Genomic DNA, 21680 nt, shown 5'->3' with positions numbered 1-21680 from the left:
ATTCTTTGAAAATTTTTTGAATTTGTTATGAGTTTTCTTTTGTTGAAAGAATAATAATTAAAAACAAAATGTAGGAAACCAAAAAAAATGGATATTGACCTGCTCTTCCCTGTGCTTGCTGACGGAGACTGTCGCACCCGCTCCGCCCCCCACCCCCCTCCCCCGGGCTCCTTTTTTTTCCGCTCCCCTCACGCCCTGCCTCCCTAGGAGGCAGGGCGTGAGAGTAGTGCTTTTTTGCCCATCACATCCCATCCCACCTCCCCCCCAATTCTTGCAAGGAGGGAAACAGGGCGCATGTGCACGCTGCGACCGGCAGCGAGAGATATGTTTAATGTATGTAATATGTTTTACTAACTCTTGCTGTAAACCTATTTGCCCTTTTGGGACATTAATAAAGTTGAACCTTGAACCTTGACCCATAAAAAGTGTTTGGAACGGTGGTCTAGAGCTTTGAAACAGGGATAGACGCCCGCATTCTCAGGCTGATACCGACAATAAGCCTCTCCAACCTACTTACTTACTGTAAATGTTCTACTGTGGTTCATTTCATTCTCTGGCTAAGTAAAAGCACCATGGCTAAGTCTAACACACTGTGTCCCGGGTTGTTCTCTCTAGGAATCGGAAAGGTGAAGAGCAGAAAGGCGGGGATGAGAGAGACGGCCTCCAATGCCGACGCGGACATGTACGCGGACAACGGCGAGCGGCTCTACGACCTCAACCTGCCCGCCCTGGTCAAGTTCAGCTACACGGCCGAGCGCGAGGACGAGCTGTCGCTGGTGAAAGGCACGCGGGTGGTGGTGATGGAGAAGTGCAGCGACGGCTGGTGGCGCGGCAGCTACACCGGGCGGTGCGGCTGGTTCCCCTCCAACTACGTCACGGAGGACATGGACGGGACCGCGGGGGGAGGAGGCGGCGGCGTGGGAGGCATGGGCGACCCCGCGGGGTCGCTGACGGAGAAGCTGTTCACGGTGGTGAACAGCGCCACGAACGGCAACCGGGTGCTGCACACGGTGCAGGCGCTCTACCCGTTCAACTCGGGCAACGACGAGGAGCTGAACTTTGAGAAGGGCGAGGTGATGGACGTTGTGGAGAAGCCCGAGAACGACCCCGAGTGGTGGAAGTGCCGCAAGTCGGACGGACAGGTGGGCTTGGTGCCCAAGAACTACGTGACGGTGATGGACTCCACCTCCACCGCCCACAATCCGCTGGCGGCGCCCGCCGGGCCGCCCACGCCCGACTGTGACTACATCTCGCCCTCGACCGTCGGGCGCTTCGCGGGGAAGGAGTGGTACTACGGCAAGGTGACGCGCCACCAGGCGGAGGTGGCCCTCAACCAGCGGGGCTCGGAGGGAGACTTCCTCATCCGCGACAGCGAGTCATCGGTCAGTACCAACGTAGGCAAACGCAATCTGGTCACATCTGGTTATTGATTTATTGGTTTGAGATTAGAATAAAGTCAACACTCACCGCTGTGTACTTGCAGCGGTGGAAAATAACTAAGTACATTTACTCAGTACTGTACTTAAGTACAATTTTGAGGTATTTTTTTACTTTACTGGAGTATTTCCAATTTTCTGTACTTTTGCTTCCACTCCACACATCTCAGAGGCAAATATTGTACTTTTACTCCACTACAATTATTTGAAAACTTTTGTTACTAGTTACTTTGTAGATTTTGATTATTATTACAAAACATACATTTACCACTTCAGCCCTATTTAAACTTTGGCTATTTGAAAATAGCCGGTCTACAAGCTCACAACGCGTCGCATCAGCTTGTAGATCTGCTATTTTCAAAAGACTTTTACACATTTTAGACATTCTGCATAACTAGTACTTTTACTTTTGATACTTTTAAGTATATTTTGATGCCAATACTTTTGTACTTTTACTCAAGTAAATTTCGATTTCCGTACTTTTACTTGTAACAGAGTATTTCTGCATTGCAGTTGCAGTATTGATACTTTTACCTAAGTAAACAATTTGTGTACTTTTTCCACCACTGTGTACATGTGCCATCTCTTTCCATTGTATGCCTCTTAATAACTGCTTTAATTATTAACTTGAAGGCTAATGTTCAACTCTTTCCTGTTTCCCCCTCTCTCACTGTCTTTTAGCCAAACGACTTCTCCATCTCCCTGAAAGCGCAGGGCAAGAACAAGCATTTCAAGGTGCAGCTGAAGGAAAGCCTCTACTGCATCGGACAGCGCAAGTTCAACTCTATGGAGGAGCTGGTGGAACACTACAAAAAGGCCCCCATCTTCACCAGCGAGCAGGGGGACAAACTGTACCTGATCAAGGCGCTGGCCTCCTCCTGATCTCTCTCACTTTGCAGACAGACACTCACACACACACACACACACACACACACACATCCACATCAACTCGTGCACACAACTACACTCACGCAAGGACACACACTAACATTCAAAACTCAAAACACCTGAAGACTTAATATCAGGACGTATGTGCTGGAAATTGTGAGCATTCCAAGAGGAGACCGGGGAGAAAGTAAAAGCGAGCGAGCGAGAGAGAGAGAGAGAGGAAGAGAAACGGACGGAGGGAGATAAAAAGACTTTGGACTCCCGAGAGTTTGGACTACAGACCTCTTGGTCGACCGTTCTAAAATATCCAGATGTGTTTAGGTCATAGGCAATGCCATGTATTTCCACCTTGACACCTATTAGATCTACATTTAGTTTTTCTTTTTTTTGTTGTTGTTGATAATATATATTCTTTTTAACAGTTTCTTTTTAAAAATGTGATGATTTTTAACTCTATCCCCGTACTCGACAACAACAGAATATGAAGCATCTTCAGATGATGGGTGTTTGCGACATCCAGAGTTTAGCCTGAAGTTCTTTACATTTCAACTCATTTTTTTGTGTTTGTCTGTCTTAACTCATTCTTCATAAAATGCTACGGTGTGGACACAGTAATCCACAGCTTTTGCTAACTGCTAATCATGAATAAAAATAAGTGACCAAAGTATATTTTTTGGAAGGATTTCTTTTGTCAGATCGTGGTTTACGGACATTGGAGTGTCACGCTGTGGGTTTGCTTTTGATGATGATTCCGATGATTACAGGTGAGAAATATGATTCTCCTATCTATGTGTGATGAAACCTAATACGTTGAAAGCATTTCTTGTTTTTCCATTTAGCTCTGCTAGTCCCTTTCATTTAAAAAAAAAATCCCTATGGTGGTGTGTGACGTTTTAGAAAGCTTCATATAATCATACCAGCAATGGCAGAAAGAGAACATTTACAGAGGAGCCGAAGAAATAAATATTTTTTTTTCTTTTTTTAACCCATTCAGTCCGGGACCACATCTGTCATTTTAGATTTCTTTGGCTATTCAGATATACAGTACAAGCTCATAGCGTGACACCGAGTGCCGCACTATGAGCTTGGAAAAATCATGAACATGTTAGCAAATCTTGTCTCGTCTTCTAAAAAAAAAACAGTTTTTTTGAAAAAACTTATGTTATATCAGTGGTTCTCAAACCTTTTCATGTCAAGGACCTCCAACATTGTATGATTTTGGCTGCCGATCCCCATCAAAAGTTCCAGGGACCCCCAGAAGCAAAGATTTGAGTTTGAGATATGTATTCAAAGACTTGCACAAATGTTCAAGATTTTTCTATAAAATAGCAGATCTAAAAGCTCGTAGCGTGGCACTCGGTGCCGCACTATGAGCTTGTAGGATATGCTACTTTTGAATAGCCCAAAGTGTAAAATAATGGTTATAGCAAAAAAATCTAAAATGACACAGTATGTGTTCCCGGATTGAATGGGTTAAATTCTCTTTGAATATGGAGACTGGCAAGCGCAGCGACCACACCCCTCTCACTGGCCCTCCATTGGAGGGTGATGTGTCCTCCCCAGTGTTGCCTGGAGAACAAACAATTCAAAAGTATTTGCCAAACTGTTTTAGTGACAACATAGTAATGTGTAGTGTTCATGTATTACAGGACAGAATCATATCATCGCCGTCGGGCAGAAAAAAAGTTAGAACTGTTATTCTAACTTTTTGTTTTTTATTTTTCGTAAATGAACGCCCTACTTGATTATACTACAGCGTCACACAAAAGCATCAAAAGTAGCAGATCTACAAGCTCGAAACACGGCTTAAAGGCACGCGTTTTGAGCTTGTAGATCTGCTACATTTGCTGTTATTTAATTTGAATCCTGTAAAGTAACAGTTTTGTAACATGTGAGGTTTCCACCCGACAGAGACGATATGGTATGGTGGTTTTCAACCTTTTTCATGCCAAGGACCCCCATCTGAAAATGTTTTGTGCCAGGGACCCCCAGAAGAGAAGATATGTGTTAAAAAATGCAAAATTCTACAAAACACTTTCAAGATTTTTTGAAAATGTTCAAAAATAGCAGATATACAAGCTTGCAGCGCGGGACGAAGTGACATGCTGTGAGCTTGTATATCAGCTATTTTTGAATAGCCAACGTGCAGTATACAATATGGATAAAGAGGTGAAAATGTATTAACACCTTTTGCTGGGGATCCCCTGGAACCCCCTCAAGGACCACTGGTTGTGAACCACTGTGGTATAGTGTTCATTAGATGGCAGAATCATATGCATGGATTAAGGTTCTCAGTCGCCACAACCGATTTTAGTCACTGGGATTCTATAGAAGCCAACATGTCTTTTATGGAAGCATGTCAAGCACTGAAAATAGCTGATCTACAAGCTCTCAACGTGTCACGCTGCGACATGTTGTGAGCTTGTTATTAGCTATTTTAGGATTAAAGAGTATTTGAAGTGGACAAACTAACAATAGAATACATTTTCAGAAGCATCCTCCATAAATCCCTAAATGTCTTAGATTTATCATAAAAGCGGTTAAATGGTTAAAGCCTATCCTAAATCCTATCAATCTGCAATTTCTTCAACGATTTGGCTGTATGTAGAACAGCAAGAACATAGGTTTAGAAGGATAATACCTAAACATCATTATTCTACATATTGTGTTAATTGTTTAGGAAGCGGAGCACTGATGTGGAGGGACTCCTTTCATGCTGTTTCACAAACCACAGATTTGGAGGACTTCAGTCATATTTTATTTTTTGCTTTATTCCATGCATATGGTATAGTGTTCATTAGCGGGCAGAATCATATGGTAGCCTATAGTGTTTATTAGCTGACAGAATTATATTTTTGTATGTTTCTGTGAAGAGACGAGAGCTCAACAGTGAGGTAGTATATCAGCAACAATGTAATAATCCAACATAGACTTAAAGGAGTAGTTCACCCCTTACTTTCTCAATTTATCAATTACACACCCCATGAAGCCTTGAATTCATGGAGATTTTTTTAGTTTTTGTCTTATTCCTAAGCCAATAATTTGATGACCGCGGGTCATCGTTCAATAGGAGACTCGGTAGGAGACTCTTCTGACGGTCATCAAATGATTGGCTCAGGAATGTGACAAAAACAAAAAAAATGGCAGAGGGTTGGCAGGAGGGTTGGCAGCCATTGTAATGCATGACTTAATGTTTTTATGACATAGTATAGTATGACTTTTTTAATATACTATTGTGTCCATTTACTGTAGGAACTGAATTAATAACAAGCTAAACACCCTTTTGTATCAGCTCTTCCATGGAACAGGCCATGCGATTATGATGGTGAAATAGTTGGGCAAGCACGCTGTATTTCTTAACATTTCTCCAGCTTTTAAGTAACAGTTCCCCTTCCAGCAGGTTACTAAATATAGCCTACAGCCTATTAGCCAGGTGTAAGTAGCCTAATCAAACTTGACTAAGTCTACCCATTTACAGCAGTAATACAATTCAATTCACTGCATAATCCAAATATAATCACTGAATCATTACTGATCGAGGTGTTTAACAAAATATTTACTTACTGACAGCCACAACAGAAGAAACAAACGAAGGATCAGAGGGGGTTTCTGAGCCTGCATGTTCTCAATCAACCTAATTACATCCTGCTTGATGGAGTTACTACCACACAAAATGTAAGTCTTAAGATTCAAACCCCCAATCATCAGATTTGTGAAGCATCTCCATTTTCTCTCGTGCAGCCAGGCCTTTCACATCGATTACGACACAACCAGCAGGGGTGTAGTGCTACTTTTAGAAGTGAGGAGCACATCTATACTGCTTGTTTCCCCTACACCAAATCTCTTAGCCAAAAATACCCGATCTACAAGCTCACAATGCATCGCAGCTCTCATTTTAGAAGCCAGGCACATACCACAGGTTTTGAAAAAAACATATGTTGCTATTATATCAGTGGTGCTCACATTTTATATAGGTATTTGGCCGCGGACCCCCATCTGAAAATACTTTGTTCCAAGGACCCCCCCCCCCCAGATGTGCACAAATGTTCACTTTTTTCCCCAAAAATAGCAGATCTACAAGCTCATAGCACGGCACTCGGTACCGCGCTATGAGCTTGTATATCTGCCATTTTTGAATAGCCCAAAGAAATAAAAAAAATGACAGATGCACTCCCGGTACATATGGATTAAGACACCCATAATAGGGCTCATAGGCTTCAATGCAGCCTGACAGCGCGTCACGGGTTCTTACCCCGATTCCGACGTCCTTTGCCGCGTGTCTTCCCGTCTCTCTCTCCCCGTTTCCTGTCAATCTCCACTGGTACTATCAATAAAGGCAGATAAAGCCCCCCCCCCCCCCCCCCCCCAAAAAAAAAGAACTCACACCAGGATTACAGCCCAACAACTAAGCCATGAAAGTAAGAAAGAAAAGGGCCTGCCCAGACAATCCAAAGATGATGTCACTGCTAGCTCAAGTAGTCATCATGCATGATGGGAGGGAAGGGAGGAGTAGGGGGAAGCTGGGGGAGAAGTCAGGGTCGCCCCAGGGTTGTGTTTCTATGAACGGCCTGCTTCCTCCTGCAGGCACGTAAAAGATCTCCAGAAAACAGGGGTGTTTCATGTACTGTACACTACTACAGATGTTGCTGACTAGTGACAGAGAGGTTGTTTGTGCCTATGATAGTTGTTTATTGTGGGATCGCTAAAGCGATCACACTAATGTTATCTTCACTATTTATTATGTACTATTCTTATTCCGCCCGTTTTTTGACCCGTAACTAGTCCTTCATACTTTTAGCTACAAGCTCCGTTCCAACTCTACAACGTTCGGCCTACTTAGGACATATCGGCTACTGTTAGAATGTTTGAAATAATTACTACTTTTAGAGATAGACCCTAGCAATCGCCTATTAGACCCTAGCAATCACTGTTTTACCCTAAAAAACTACATTTTACACTATTCAACACTATAAAAACTTTTAACAATACTAATACTTCAACACCTTTCAAATCTTTAGAACCTTTCAAACCTTTAGAACCTTAACCTTTTAAACCTTAAACACTTGCAAACCTTTCAAACTTATAAAACTATCAATACCATCAACATTCTAGCGATCCCACACCGTTTCTTCATAACAGTTTCTTGTAATAGTTATCAATTATCATAACTATCATATAGTAATTTATCTGTCTCTCTCTTCTAATAGTTATCATATTGTAAGGTATCTGTCTCATACTGTAGTTATCATATTGTAAGGTATCTGTCTCTCTTCTAATAGTTATCATATTGTAAGTATGGTATCTGTCTCATAGTTATCATATTGTACTTTATATCTCTTCATGTAAGGTATCTGTCTCTCTCTCCTAATAGTTATCATATTGTAAGGTATCGTTATCATATTGTAAGTTTTCTGTCTCTCTTCTAATAGTAATTTATCTGTCTCTCTCTTTTATCTGTCTCTCTCTTCTGATAGTTATCATATTGTAAGTTATTTGTCTCTCTCTTCTAATAGTTATCATATGTAAGGTATCTGTCTCATAGTTATCATATTGTAAGTTATCTGCCTCTCTCTCCTGATAGTAAGTAAGGTATCTGTCTCGTAGTTATCAGTCTCTCTCTTCTAATTGTTATCATATTGTAAGTAAGGTATCTGTCTCATAGTTATCATATTGCAATCTCTCTCTCTCTCTCTCTCTCTCTCTCTCTCCCTCCCTCTCTCCAACCCTTTCCCCAGCTCCACCTTTCCCTCTCTCTAGCCAAACCTCCTCCCCAATCTGGCCCCTCCCCTTTCTGGCCCCTCCCATTCCTCTATCTGGCCCCGCCCTTCCTCTATCTGGCCCTACCCCTCTCTCTCAATCTTTCTGTAATATTTTTACAGGGTTTGTAACCAGAAGGTTCCCTGTTCAAAACCAACCAGGACATTTTTCCAACTTTTTCCTGACTCTTGCACCTTTATCTAATCTTTCACTGAACAACGTGCAAGAGACCAAAGAAAGTATTAACCATGGTGGAGCAGTGGTTAAAGAGGTGGTGCCATGGTTTTGCACTTTTTCTGTTTTTCATGTGTCTATGAGGTTGATAGAACTTCATTAAGCCCCCCGGTGGTGTTTTTATAGTGTTTTATGTCTTCTCTGACTATTTGGAGTTTCTTCCTGGAGGCTGAAACCTTGAGGGTCAAAAGTGCCAATAGAGAAACAGGGGCATTGTGACATCACAATGCCATACCCTCCCCCTCATTATCATAACACAACAGGTGTGGGCATGAGGAGGAGGAGGGACTAGGACAGGTGGGTGGTGCTAAGGTGGTGGAGGAGGTGCTAAGGTGAGAACCAGGTATACTTAATGAACTGGAGGCGTGTCCACATAAAAACAACATTTTACACTTACTGTACACTTTTTTTTTTTGTTGAAAAAAATCCTTACATAATAATAATACCTTATGATCAGGTTTTAAGGTTGAAAAATATCATGGCACTCCATCTTTAAGATACAGGCCTTGCACTCAGATGGTCCTGAGTTCAATATCAGCAAAGACATCTTTCCAACTTTTACCTGGGGCTTTTATATTTATCTAATCTTTCAGTGAATACCACGCAAGTTAGTGGTGTAGTGGTTTAGATACAGGGCTTGCAACCAGAAGGTTCCCGGTTCAAATGCAACTAGGGGCCTGTTCCTTTCCGAAAGGTGAATTAAATAAGCCTGGATTTAAGTCAAATCCAGGCTTGACAAAGTCGGGTCCGTATAGCCTGGTTTATTCGGTTCCTGGAACGCCAAGCCAGGCTGAAAAGGAGCGACTTTGTCGAGCCAGGATAATGAAGCCAGGCTTCACGTATTTCTATAAAAGACCATGAAAGTCGATAGTAGAATCCTTGAACTTGACCAATCACGGAGTCCAAACCCAGAGCAGCATTCTTCTCTGTGGCTGAATAGCGGCACTGCAGCAGCTCATGAAATCATACAAGGAAGTAAAATGTATTTAAGCAAGAAAGGAAACGCGACCGCAATAAATAGATCCAGGGAGAAAGCGTGGCAAAGTATTGCAAGCACACACAGAGTGTGTGTGTGTGTGTGTGTGTGTGTGTGTGTGTGTGTGTGTGTGTGTGTGTGTGTGTGTGTGTGTGTGTGTGTGTGTGTGTGTGTGTGTTTGAGACGGACGGGCAACGGGACGGACGGACGGGACGGGACGGGACGGGACGGGGGGGACGCAACGGGGGCCGTTACGTGATGAGCGGGGGGACGGGACGAGACACGCAATAAATAACCCCACATTTGCAAGACCACTTTGGTAGAGGTTTGGGTTGTGTAGTTACCTTGCCATCATGATGTAACTCCAAAGGTGGACAAGAAATAAAAAATAATTTCTCCATTGACTAGAAATTGATAATTTAAAATATGCTCCTCATTGACTTACAAAGAGGCTCCTTTAAACCCGTAACTAATAATTTATATATATATTTAAATATATATATATATATATATATATATATATATATATATATATATATATATATATATATATATATATATATATATATATATATATATATATATATATATATATATATATATATATATATGTGTGTCAGACATTTTTTATAATATTTTTTTTTAAATGGTAATATATTATCAAACATCTAACAACAAGATGAACTATAGCGTTAACTATAACAGAGTGACAATTACATATCACATGAGTCATTGTGAAACAATTATGATTATGATTCATGGTCACACACTATTTCAGTAATATAATTAATTTGATTATATCTTATTGTATTTATTTCATTTTATTTGAATGCAGGGTCATTAAAATGAGTCCATATACAAACACATGTTTTGAATTAACTGTGGAAAAACTTGAAGAACAAGGCACTGGATTAAGTAAGCTTGGCTGTTAGCCAGGCTAACTTCACAGCTAAATTGCCATGGTAACTAAGGTAGGCTTGCTTAAATTCTCTTTCGTGGAATCGGGTCATGGCTAAACTTAGCCAGGGTGAACTGGCTAAACTAATCTTCAAGATAATTCAGCTTTCTAGGAACCGATTCAGCCCTAATCCTGGCTAAATTAAGCCAGGATAGGGGTTAAAGCCAGGCTTTAGCTCTAATTCACCTTTTGAGGAACAGGCCCCAGGACATTTTTCCAACTTTTATCTGACTCTTGTGGTCTGTATCTAATCTTTCAATGAAGAACGTGCAAGAGACCAGAGAAAGCATGAACCCTGGTGGAGCAGTGGTTAAAATACAGGCCTTGCACACAGAAGGTTCTGAGTTCAAAACTGGCAAGGAATATTTTCCAACTTTTACGTGGCTCTTTCACCTTTATCTAACCTTTCAATGAAGAACATGCAAGTGAACAGAATTAGGATGAATTACAGTGGTGCAGTGATTGAGATACAGGGCTTATAACCAGAAGGTTGCTGGTTCAAATCCAACAAGGACATTTCTAAAACTTTTACCTGACTCTTGCACCTTTATCTAATCTTTCACTTAACGGCGCGCAAGACATTGGACCAAGTATGGACCATGGTGGTGCAGTGGTGAAGATACAGGACTAACAAACGTAAGGTTTCATGATCAAATCCCTGTTGTCCCATATTTCAATACTGTAGTACTTTGGAATTTTCAAGGCCAAAATACAAAAAAGCAAGTCAAAAGCAATAGAAGACACCTGCTGAGGGCCCAAAGGTGCGTTGGCGCAGTGGTAGGGTTCGGTTTATTGTCTCCGCCAGGCCGAAAGGCATGGCGAGAGAGTATGTTTTCCCCCTGTCCGTCCGTCCGTCCGTTTGTGTACACCCACTCCCTGGATGCCAATTCAGAACCTCTGCCCCACATTTTCACATGGGCCTGTCATAGCGCCACCAGGAGGCCGATTTGTGCAAAACCCATTTTTTCCCATTACACCTACAGCTTTTAACCAAACGTTGTGCAAATCGGTACACAGTATCTCTAAAGTCATGTGATCAACCCGGATCTGTCCGATTTCCCATATTCCATCCTCATTGGCTAAGGTTGGCTTCCAAAGTTTGCAGGATTGGTTCGTTTTGAACAAACTGCCTCAAATCATGAACGCCGCTTGCCATTTCCATACAATTGCACACGCACATTCCCACTAGGCCGAGGAAGAAATGCCACTTGAAAATTTTCAAATCAGCCTCATGGTGGCGCTATAACAGGCCGATTTGCATTTTTAACTATAACTGCACCGATCTGCGTGAAACTTTGCAAGCACACTCCCTTGAGGCCAAGCAAAAACATCTGCACTGCATTTTTCACATCTGCTTTTTACAGCGCCACCAGGAGGCTTATGTAAAATATATTTCGGAGATTATTCCTTCAGATTCTGTCCAAAAAACACGCAAATTAGTACACAGTATCTCCATAGTCATGTGATTCTGATGGATCTGTCCGATATTTCATATTCCAACCTATTTATCTTACAGTGTCTTACACTATAAAAACTTCAAGAGTACGAAGAGACATACGATGGGAGTGGCTGAGAGATGGTGTGGCGGTCTAAAGATCAGACTCTCAGCATGGAGATAACATGTTCAAATCCGAGTCATTCTATGATTCATTGCTTTTCAATTTTACTAACTGAAGGCTGACATATAAACACTTCAAGATTACGAAGAGCTATATGATGGGAGCGGCTGAGAGATGGGGTAGTTGTCTAAAGGTTGGACTCTCAGCGCAGAGGTTCCATGTTCAAATCCCAGTCGTCCCATACTACAAAATTGTAGTACTTTGAAATTTTCTAGGCCAAAAAGCAAGTCAAGAGCACAAAGAGACACAAAAAGGGAGTGGTTGAGAGATGGGGTAGTGGTCCAAAGGTCGGACTCTCAGCACAGAGGTTCCATGATCAAATCCCTGTTGTCCCAAACTTCAAAGTTGTAATACTTTGAAGTTTTCAAGGCCAAAATACAAAAAAGCAAGTCAAAACCACAAAGAGAAATGTGAATGTAGTGGCTGTGAGATGGGGTAGTGGTCTAAAGGTTGGACTTTCAGCACAGAGGTTCCATGTTCAAATCCCAGTCGTCCCATACTACAAAATTGTAGTACTTTGAAATTTTCTAGGCCAAAAAGCAAGTCAAGAGCACAAAGAGACACAAAAAGGGAGTGGTTGAGAGATGGGGTAGTGGTCCAAAGGTCGGACTCTCAGCACAGGCGATAGGTTCCATGATCAAATCCCTGTTGTCCCAAACTTCAAAGTTGTAATACTTTGAAGTTTTCAAGGCCAAAATACAAAAAAGCAAGTCAAAACCACAAAGAGAAATGTGAAGGTAGTGGCTGTGAGATGGGGTAGTGGTCTAAAGGTCGGACTTTCAGCACAGAGGTTCCATGTTCAAATCCCAGTCATCCCATACTACAAAGCCGTAGTACTTTGAAATTTTCAAGGCCAAAATACAAAAAAGCAAGTCAAAAGCACGAAGAGACACCTGCTGAGGGCCCAAAGGTGCGTTGGCGCAGTGGTGTGGTGTGCTTGATCGGTTGCCTCTGCTACAGACAGTTGGCAGGTTCAAGTCCCATGCCATCAATGCACTGGAGGACCATCGGGGGGACTGCGTCCCTCCCCTGTTTCCTGAAAGTTAAAGGTGGGGGGTTATGTCTGAAAGAACTCTGCCCAGCTAAGTTTTTACAAAAAGAAATTTAGGTCAAGTTAAGTCATTGGCACTCCCGACGACGTCCGTAGAAGCTCAGCAGGGCGTTTCTTTTGGGGATCAAATGGTTTTGCCTTCTTGGTGCCTCTGAAGGACTTGTATGGTATCGCTGGTTTGCGAACAGGCCATCTGGTGGATAAAGACCAAAAGCACTGAAAACGCAAAAAAACACGGATAACACATCAGAGGCACTCGGAGGACCTCAATGGCGCTGAATGAGTTGGAGTGTCTTTCTGTAAAGCCTTAGCTGGGCAGAGTTCTTTCAGACATAACCCCCCACCTTTAACTTTCAGGAAACAGGGGAGGGACGCAGTCCCCCCGATGGTCCTCCAGTGCATTGATGGCATGGGACTTGAACCTGCCAACTGTCTGTAGCAGAGGCAACCGATCAAGCACACCACACCACTGCGCCAACGCACCTTTGGGCCCTCAGCAGGTGTCTCTTCGTGCTTTTGACTTGCTTTTTTGTATTTTGGCCTTGAAAACTTCAAAGTATTACAACTTTGAAGTTTGGGACAACAGGGATTTGAACATGGAACCTCTGTGCTGAGAGTCCGACCTTTGGACCACTACCCCATCTCTCAACGACTCACTTTTTGTGTCTCTTTGTGCTTTTGACTTGCTAATTGTATTTTGGCCTTGAAAATTTCAAAGTACTAGAACTTTGAAGTATGGGACTTGAACATGGAAGCTCTGTGCTGAGAGTCCAACCTTTAGACCACTACCCCATCTCTCAGACACTCCCTTCCATGTCTCTTTGTGGATTTGACTTTCTTTTTGGCCTTGAAAATGTCAAAGTAGCCTACTACAACTTTGAAGTATGGGACTTCAACATGGAACCTCTTTGCTGCGAGTCCGACCTTCAGACCACTACCCCATCTCTCAGACACTACCTTCACATGTCTCTTTGTGCTTTTGACTTGCTTTTTTGTATTTTGACCTTGAAAATGTCAAAGTACTACAACTTTGAAGTATGGGACGACTGGGATTTGAACATGAAACCTCTGTGCTGAGAGTCTGACCTTCAGACCACTACCCCATCTCTCAACCACTCCCTTCACATGTCTCTTTGTGTTGTTGACTTGCTTTTTTGAAGTTTTCAAGGCCAAAATACAAAAAAGCAAGTCAAAACCACGAAGACACTTGTGAAGGGAGTGGCTGAGAGATGGGGTAGTGGTTTAAAGGGTGGACTCTCAGCACAGAGGTTCCATGTTCAAATCCCAGTTGGCCCATACTTCAAAATTGTAATACTTTGAAATTTTCTAGGCCAAAACACAAAAAAGCAAGTCAAAAACACGAAGAGACACCTGCTAAGGGCCCAAAGGTGCGTTGGAGCAGTGGTAGAGTTCGGTGTATCTTCATCTTGATCGGTTGCCTCTGCTACAGACAGTTGGCAGGTTCAAGTCCCATGCCATCAACATACACGGAGGACCATCGGGGGGACTGCGTCCCTCCCCTGTTTCCTGATAGTTAAAGGTGGGGGGTTATGTCTGAAAGAACTCTTCCCAGCTAAAGTTGTACAGAAATACATTTTAAGTGATCATTGTTGCCATCTCTGAACTCTGAGTCTTGTCCTTTCGCTGTATTGCTGCCGGATACTTGACAGGGGGACATTACATTTTACAAAAGAGTTTGGGCATTGGCATCATATTCACTTGCAAAATTTAAAAAAAAAGGACAAACTTTGGCAGTACAATTCTAAAACTATGTCCTACATACTTACACCTATAACCCCCATTCAAACTTTAAAATGTTCATCTTAATGTGGACATGTTTGCCTGAAAAGGAATCTTTGAAATGTTTCATAGTTTGAAATGTTTCATAGTTGTAGAATTGTACTCCTTTAAAAGTTCAGAGATTTATAATGGAGGCCTATGGAAAATTTTGGGACCTCAAAAAAACACTTTCACCTAGAAACTCCATTCACAGTTAAAAAATTCCACCTTACTGTGGACATGCATCCTTGAGATGTTTTACTTTGAAATGATTTGTAGTTTTTGAAATATTTAACTTTAAGCGCCCAATGCATTTTCAATGGCAATGGACATTTTAAGTACAAACTTTGGCAGGCTACTAGTGCAACATACTTACACCTAGAACCCCCATTCAAACTTTAAAATGTTCATCTTAATGTGGACATGTTTGCCTGAAAAGGAATCTTTTAGAATTATACTCCTTTAAAAGTTCAGAGATTTATAATGGAGGCCGATGGAATATTTTGGGACTTAAAAAAAAACCTTTCACCTAGAAACTCCATTCGCAGTTCAGAAATTCCACCTTACTGTGGACATGCATCCTTGAGATGTTTTACAGTCCAAAGCCCATTACAGCATCAAAGACAGTCCAAAGTACTACAACATCTTCAAATATCTCCCCTGTTCAAGGGAGAGGCTATATAATAGTGGTTTGGCCTTAGGTGTCCCTTACCTGGGGTTCGAATCCCGACCGGTACCCGACCGGTACATTCAGAAATGTCCTAAAAGAGCCGACCTACAATCTGCACTGTATGACATAATTCTCATACTCACTTCATTATAACACAGAGATGTTATTAGACACTAAGCTATCCATGTCAACACGTCTTTAAGCTCTAGGAGTCTCAACAGTTATAAGTGACTACCGTTTAATCTAGCTGAAGAGGCAATTCATTGACCACAGTTTTGCACAATTTTAACCTCCCAGATCGATCGAAATATTAATCCACTGTGCCGACTAATACACCATGACATAGGAGTATGTGCTAAAGATGTGATCACAGGTAATCACAGGGCTATCTGCTTAATATATTATAATAAAAGTGCATTCAGGTATTATGAATCAATGAATTGAGTGCTAACATTTAATGTAAACATACACAACAGGACAAAGGTGAAACAGTAAGCACAGCGCTGCAGGGAATCGAACCCTGTTCCCAGCAGAAACCAGGAGTACCGACTACCAGTGCTTTTTTGCCATGTTGACACCATATGTCCATACAGTACTTGCATGGAAATGTATGAAAAGATATGAATAACCTGGCTTTATCAACACAGCTCTCCTTCGGTGTTTACTGATTGACCTTTAATCACACTAGACTATACAATAGCACAGTGATTCTCATACTGGGGTCCGGGGACCCCCAGGGGTCCCCAGACTTTTTTTTTATTTTTTTATATACAGCATCAACTAGCCACTATAAACCCTATACATCAGCTATTTGAAAATAGCTGATCTACAAGCTTGTTGATCAGCTATTTTCAACAAATCAGACCCTTAAACTAAGCTAAACACTCTAAGGAGCATGATAGCGATCAGTGAGTATATTTATGAATCATTACATTTGTCTAACATGGACTGTTAGCTGCAGACAGCCCAGTACAGTTATACAATCCCAGATCGATCTAAAAACGAATCCACTGTATTCACCAACTCACCAGGTTATTTGAGATTTTGAGCATACAATCGTTTGCTTTACCATGTTAAACTGCCTCACAGAGCCTTTAAAGGTTTCATGGCGTTCAGTTTTACCACACATTAAAAGTCTTTATCATGGTCCTTCAAACGTGTATAGAAAGTTTTAACAAAAAATTCCACTCCATTGATCCATGGCAGGTGTTTTTCTCTCACATTTCTAAAGCCTTTTCAACTGCAATGAAAAAAGAAATCTTTGCCTGCGGGTGTCGCTGGTGAGGGATTTTGCCTGTCAATCATCGCCTCTGCTCCGCCCCCCCAAAGGAAAGGATAGGGGAGGGGTGACCTCACTGTCGAAGGGCCAAGCTCAGATTACTTTTCAGCCTAATTATTCAGAAAACCCCAGACCACAGAAAATCCACTGAATGTTCAAAGTTCAGATTTTTTGGGTGTAATTGAGGTCATAAAACCCCCCCAAAAACATAAAAAATAAAAATAAATGAAAATGAATGTCATAGAACCTTTAAACCCTTATTTAAATAGACGATGCTAACGCGCTAAATTTTGTTAGAATGGTCCTCCCTTGATCAAAGCTGTCCCCAAAAAATCTGGCAGTTTTAGTGGCGTTTCTGTGGAAAATAAAAGGCACTTTTACCTGTATGCTGCTGCTGCTGCTAGTGCTGTGTGACCACTGTAGCATAATGGCCTATGCTGTCACAGTCAGTGAGACAGATGCAAATCCAGGTCTTAATGTCGTCAAAAACATATAAAACATAAAATCGAAATGTTATTTGGGTCTAACCGGCACCAAGAGACAGTCATTATGTTCTTGCCGTGCCTATAATGAATTTAGTGGCATATTAGAGTAGCATAGAGTTTCAGTCTCCATGTAAACAACAATGGCCGCCGTTGAGGAGCTCAGAGTGCAGGGAGGTAAACATCACATTGATTGGCTGGGGAAAGGGGTGAGGGTCGGGTTTTCGGGCAAATGAGCCGAGGGGAAGATTTCATTGGCTAGAAATGCGGAAGGAAAACGAGGTGGAGATTTCATTGGCTAGAAATGCGGGAGGAAAATGAAGGGAAAAGAAGGGGGATTTTTTTGGTTGGCTGGAAAAGGAATGAAATTGAAGCCGGGAGCTCTGTGAATGGTCAATGAAGCTTCCTTAAAGTCCACCAGGGGCTGGGTAGGTAGAGCTATTGGCTGCCTTGCTGTGACATGGTCTTCGTTCATTCCTCCTTGAGGAACAACACGCAACAATACAAAAAAAAAAACTTTCAACAGCATAATATTTTGTCTATGGTTTGTTGTGCTGTTGCTTGTCAAGAAGATGTTTGAATGTTTATGAACCACAATGGAAACAAGCCTCTGGCTTTTTTGTCATTATCTATTTGGCCTTCAACTCACAATAAGGGTCCGGGTACTAAATTTCGTTCCTGTGCTTCATGCAGGAACCAAATTATACTTTAGTACCCAGACCAATAAGGCACAGTGGCTCACTGGATTAAGAGCCTTGTCTGAGAAACAGAAGGTTACAGGTTCAATTCATATCTCTGACATGGTGTGAAAGTAACCCCAGCATGTTGACAAATTTGGAATAAATATACTTATTCAGGGTTCGATATTATAGTCAGACTTTTTTTGTTTTTGTTTTTTTACAACTTACATTTTGTAAAGCTTTACTCTGACTTAGTATAGTCTGCCTGTTGTTTCCTTAAATTTTTTGACATTATTATTAAAATCAGAGTGATTGATTGAAAATTGTATTAGGCAAAAGAATGTAAAACAACACAGTTACCTTTATAATACTTTTGCCTAAAAGGTCCGACCAAAAAAGTCCTTGCGGACTTGTTTCCGTTGGGGTCCTTGAATTAATTTCATAGACATATATAGTAGCAACCAAACAGTTCAAATATCAATATAAAAATACAGAGAAAAAATACCACTATGTACAAAAAAATAAAAAAGCATGAAAATTTAAAAATATATACAAAAAAAAAGGGGAGGGGGGTCGTCAAGAGTGCTATAGCTGAGTGGGCCTGCCTGTTAAACCAGAGGTCCTAGATGTCCTGGGTACAATTCCAGGTCCGGTCAACAATGTGGCAATGTGTGTGCCTAAGAATGATTTGAGGCTGCTAGTTGTAAAAGTGCAGAGGACACATTTCACGAATGTGCATAACAGTATACAGTATATACTTAGCGATCACACTAATGTTATTGCCACTATTTATTATATACTTATTCCACCCGTTTTTTTACCTTTAACTAGTCCTTCATACTTTTAGCTACAGACTCTGCTCCAACCCTTCAACGTTCGGCCTACTTAGGACATATCGGCTACCATTTGAATTGTTGAAAAACAATTGTAACTTTAGAGATATTTCACTTTTAATTGCTAAAAAAAAAATATATATAAACCTTAAACCTTTAGAAACTTTAGAACCTTAAACCTTTAAAACCTTTAAAACCTTTAGAACCTTTAAAACCTTTAAAACCTTAAACCTTTAACACTTACAAAACTATTAACATTCTTAGCGATCCCACACTGTTTCTTCAGGAACAGTACTTTCTAGTTTCTTCCTGTCCTCCCCATCATGTTAGCCTGACACTCAGCTTGAATGTTCATTTCGTTTCACTCCATTATTCAGTCTGAAAGCCCTCAGTGCAGCAGTTTTCTGAGATGGGGCGTGGCCAAAGTGGGACTCTTTGGCGATTGGTTCATACTGGATTATCCCGATCCAGATTGGGCCGGTTAGATTTTCAACCGAGAAAACCCTGCCTTTCTACGGCGTCACCAGACCCTGAATGCGAGGCTAGCGATTCAGGGGCTGGAGCCAGGCTACCATCATGTTGCAAGGTTTATGTTATTTGGGACGCACGACACGTGTTGGTACCAATGCATATTATGTCTATGAATGAGACATTTTGTTTGCGTGTGTGGGGGGGGGGGGCGTCCATCCAAGAATCTTCAAGAGAGAGGGTGTAGCAAAGGCAAACGCAGCAGCAGCAGCGTTTGAACTCAGAAGGTATAATTGCGAGGGCCGGCTAGCTAGCATTCAGCATCTACAGGAAAGCTTCCTGCTGCAGTGGCAGTGAGCTGATCCAGTGGGCTTTAGGAGGTGGATCATGATGCTGTACGTGGTGATGAGTTCTACAGCTGTGCAGAGTTGGACCCGAGCTCAGAATGAGGGAGAGAGAGGCTTTTCAGAGAGGAGGAATGGAAAAATGAGCCCTAAAAAACTAAAGCGGTGAATTCAGATCCAAGGAGGAGCCTTGGACAATGTCTCCTGCTGGCAGCTGTATCTGGAATACCAATCCTAATCATGAGGGGTGGAGAACATAATGGTGGCCAACGCGCTGATCCGTTGTGAGGAATAAAACAGAGCTTTCAGGGAAACTCTGAATATATACAGAATATACCACAAAATGTATGAGGAAAGAGAGATTTGGGCATTGAAAGGACATTTTGGTCAAGTTGTTACCAGCGTTGGAACTGCTACTTAAAGCAGTGGTTCCCAAACTTTTTCTTGTCAAGGACCCCCACATTGATATGTATTTAGCAGCAGACCCCCATCTGAAAATGTTTTGTGCCAGTGACCCCCAGAAGAGAAGATTTATGTTTGTCAAAGTATGTTTATTCAAAGTTTTCCAAACATTTTCGAAAAGAAGAAAATGTTATTAAAAAATAGCAGATGTACAAGGTCGCAGCGCGTGATGGACTTTGAGCTTGTAGGTCTGCTATATATTAACTACTTTTGCTGGGGACCAGGGAACAGGGAACAGGGACCGGGGACCAGGGACCAGGGACCCCCCCCAGGACACTTTGAGGACCAATGACTTAAAGCATTCAGTTTGTTTCATATTAATTAGTACCCGAGTGAACTAAATAAAAAGAGACCCACTGGATTTCTCAGTAATATAGTTAGTGTTTGCATTTAACTTTTCCCAAATCTATAGAGCATGAAGCTACACTTCCCACTATTAAAACAATAATTACATTGTAATTAGTTAGTTCTCACAACTTGGTTAATCCCTATTCTAAATTACAAAATTCCCTTTCCCTTCAAACGTTCCCGAAATCCTGAATAATCCACTTTCCATGTGTAGGCTACCCTCAAAAGTTCCTGCAATAATAATAATTTCTTGTTAATAAATTATTACAAATTCCATTCTATAATTGTCTAATCGGAACCAAGCAGACCAGTCTTGAGCAATTCAAAATGGGTCATATTATTGCTTAGTTCCTGCCGTTTTATAAATATGTAACAATGCTGACATTATAATGACAAGATACCTGATATTTTAATTGCCAGTTAGGCTATAAACAGGAATGGTGTATAATTGTGGTGCAACATGGCTGTTGCTTAAAATTGCAATTCCACAATTTTCTAAATTAACGCTCGTCTTTTAAGTTACACGTTTAGGTAATACCTGTCTGTGAGGGAAAACAGTTTACTACACAGTTGTAAATCAACTGTCTGATCATCTTCCATGAGTTCACTTCTTTGACTTACACCTCTGTAGCATCTGGGGTTATTATATAACAGTGGTTCTCTAATTAGTGGGGTCTGGGGATCCAGACCCCACTTAAAACCCATTAAGACCTGAGGCTGATTTTTGTTTTTTTATTCGAAATCCTAACGCTTTAAAATATATATATATATATTCAAAGATTTGCACACATTTTCACGATTTTTCAAAAATAGCAGATCTACAAGCTCGTAGCGCGGCACTCGGTGCCGCGCTATGAGCTTGTATATCTGCTATTTTTGAATAGCCATAAGAAATCTTAAACTGACACAGATGCGAGTAGTTCATCCAAAAAAATGACTTATTTTCTTTCAATTACACACATCCATGAAGCCTTGAATTCATGGAGATTTTTTTTTTGTTCTAATCCAATAATTTGATGACCGGCGGAGTCTCAAAGAAACAAATTATATTGGATTAGGAATGCTACAAAAGCTAAGTTAATGCTTAAACACCTTTTAATTTGTTTAAAATGCGTTGTCTTGGCCTGGGCCTTAGTGTGACGGTCCAGGCACCCTAGGCTGCAATTCGACTCCCGCATAGAACTATATATTTACAATTTAACACTTAACCATTAATCATTGCTCTAAATATACTGTAGGCTACATCATTACATTTATGACATTGATCTTTCTGATCTTAAATTAATTATCCATTCTTTATGCTTGCCTGGAGTGTAATACTCTGGACTTGTGTTCTGTTGCTTGGTTTGTCATTAGTATATCTAGTTGTCTCTCTTGTTTGTTTACTTGTTTTGTCATATTTTATATTGTTTGTTT

General features: G+C 41.3%; 2 protein-coding genes across 4 annotated transcripts in view; one reads left to right on the top strand and one right to left on the bottom strand.

The window, feature by feature from the left end:
- The window catches only part of nck1b (NCK adaptor protein 1b), a 44475-nt gene extending 41484 nt beyond the window's left edge, over positions 1 to 2991 (top strand). For all 3 annotated transcript variants that reach the window (XM_080418022.1, XM_080418023.1, XM_080418024.1), the window contains 2 exons: positions 616 to 1382; positions 2118 to 2991. In XM_080418022.1, the coding sequence (XP_080274148.1) occupies positions 616 to 1382; positions 2118 to 2318 (968 nt within the window). In that variant the 3' untranslated portion in view covers positions 2319 to 2991. The remainder of the gene's footprint in view (positions 1 to 615; positions 1383 to 2117) is intronic.
- Positions 1 to 21680, bottom strand: part of gyg1b (glycogenin 1b) — a 439315-nt gene that overhangs the window by 387201 nt on the left and 30434 nt on the right. The gene's annotated exons all lie outside the window — the stretch shown is intronic.

This window comes from Gymnoscopelus braueri (assembly GCF_963280865.1).
Source record: "Gymnoscopelus braueri genome assembly, chromosome: 21".
Lineage (NCBI taxonomy): Eukaryota > Metazoa > Chordata > Actinopteri > Myctophiformes > Myctophidae > Gymnoscopelus > Gymnoscopelus braueri.
The sequence above is the reverse complement of the archived record's forward strand: the minus strand, read 5'-3'. Positions and strand labels throughout refer to the sequence as shown.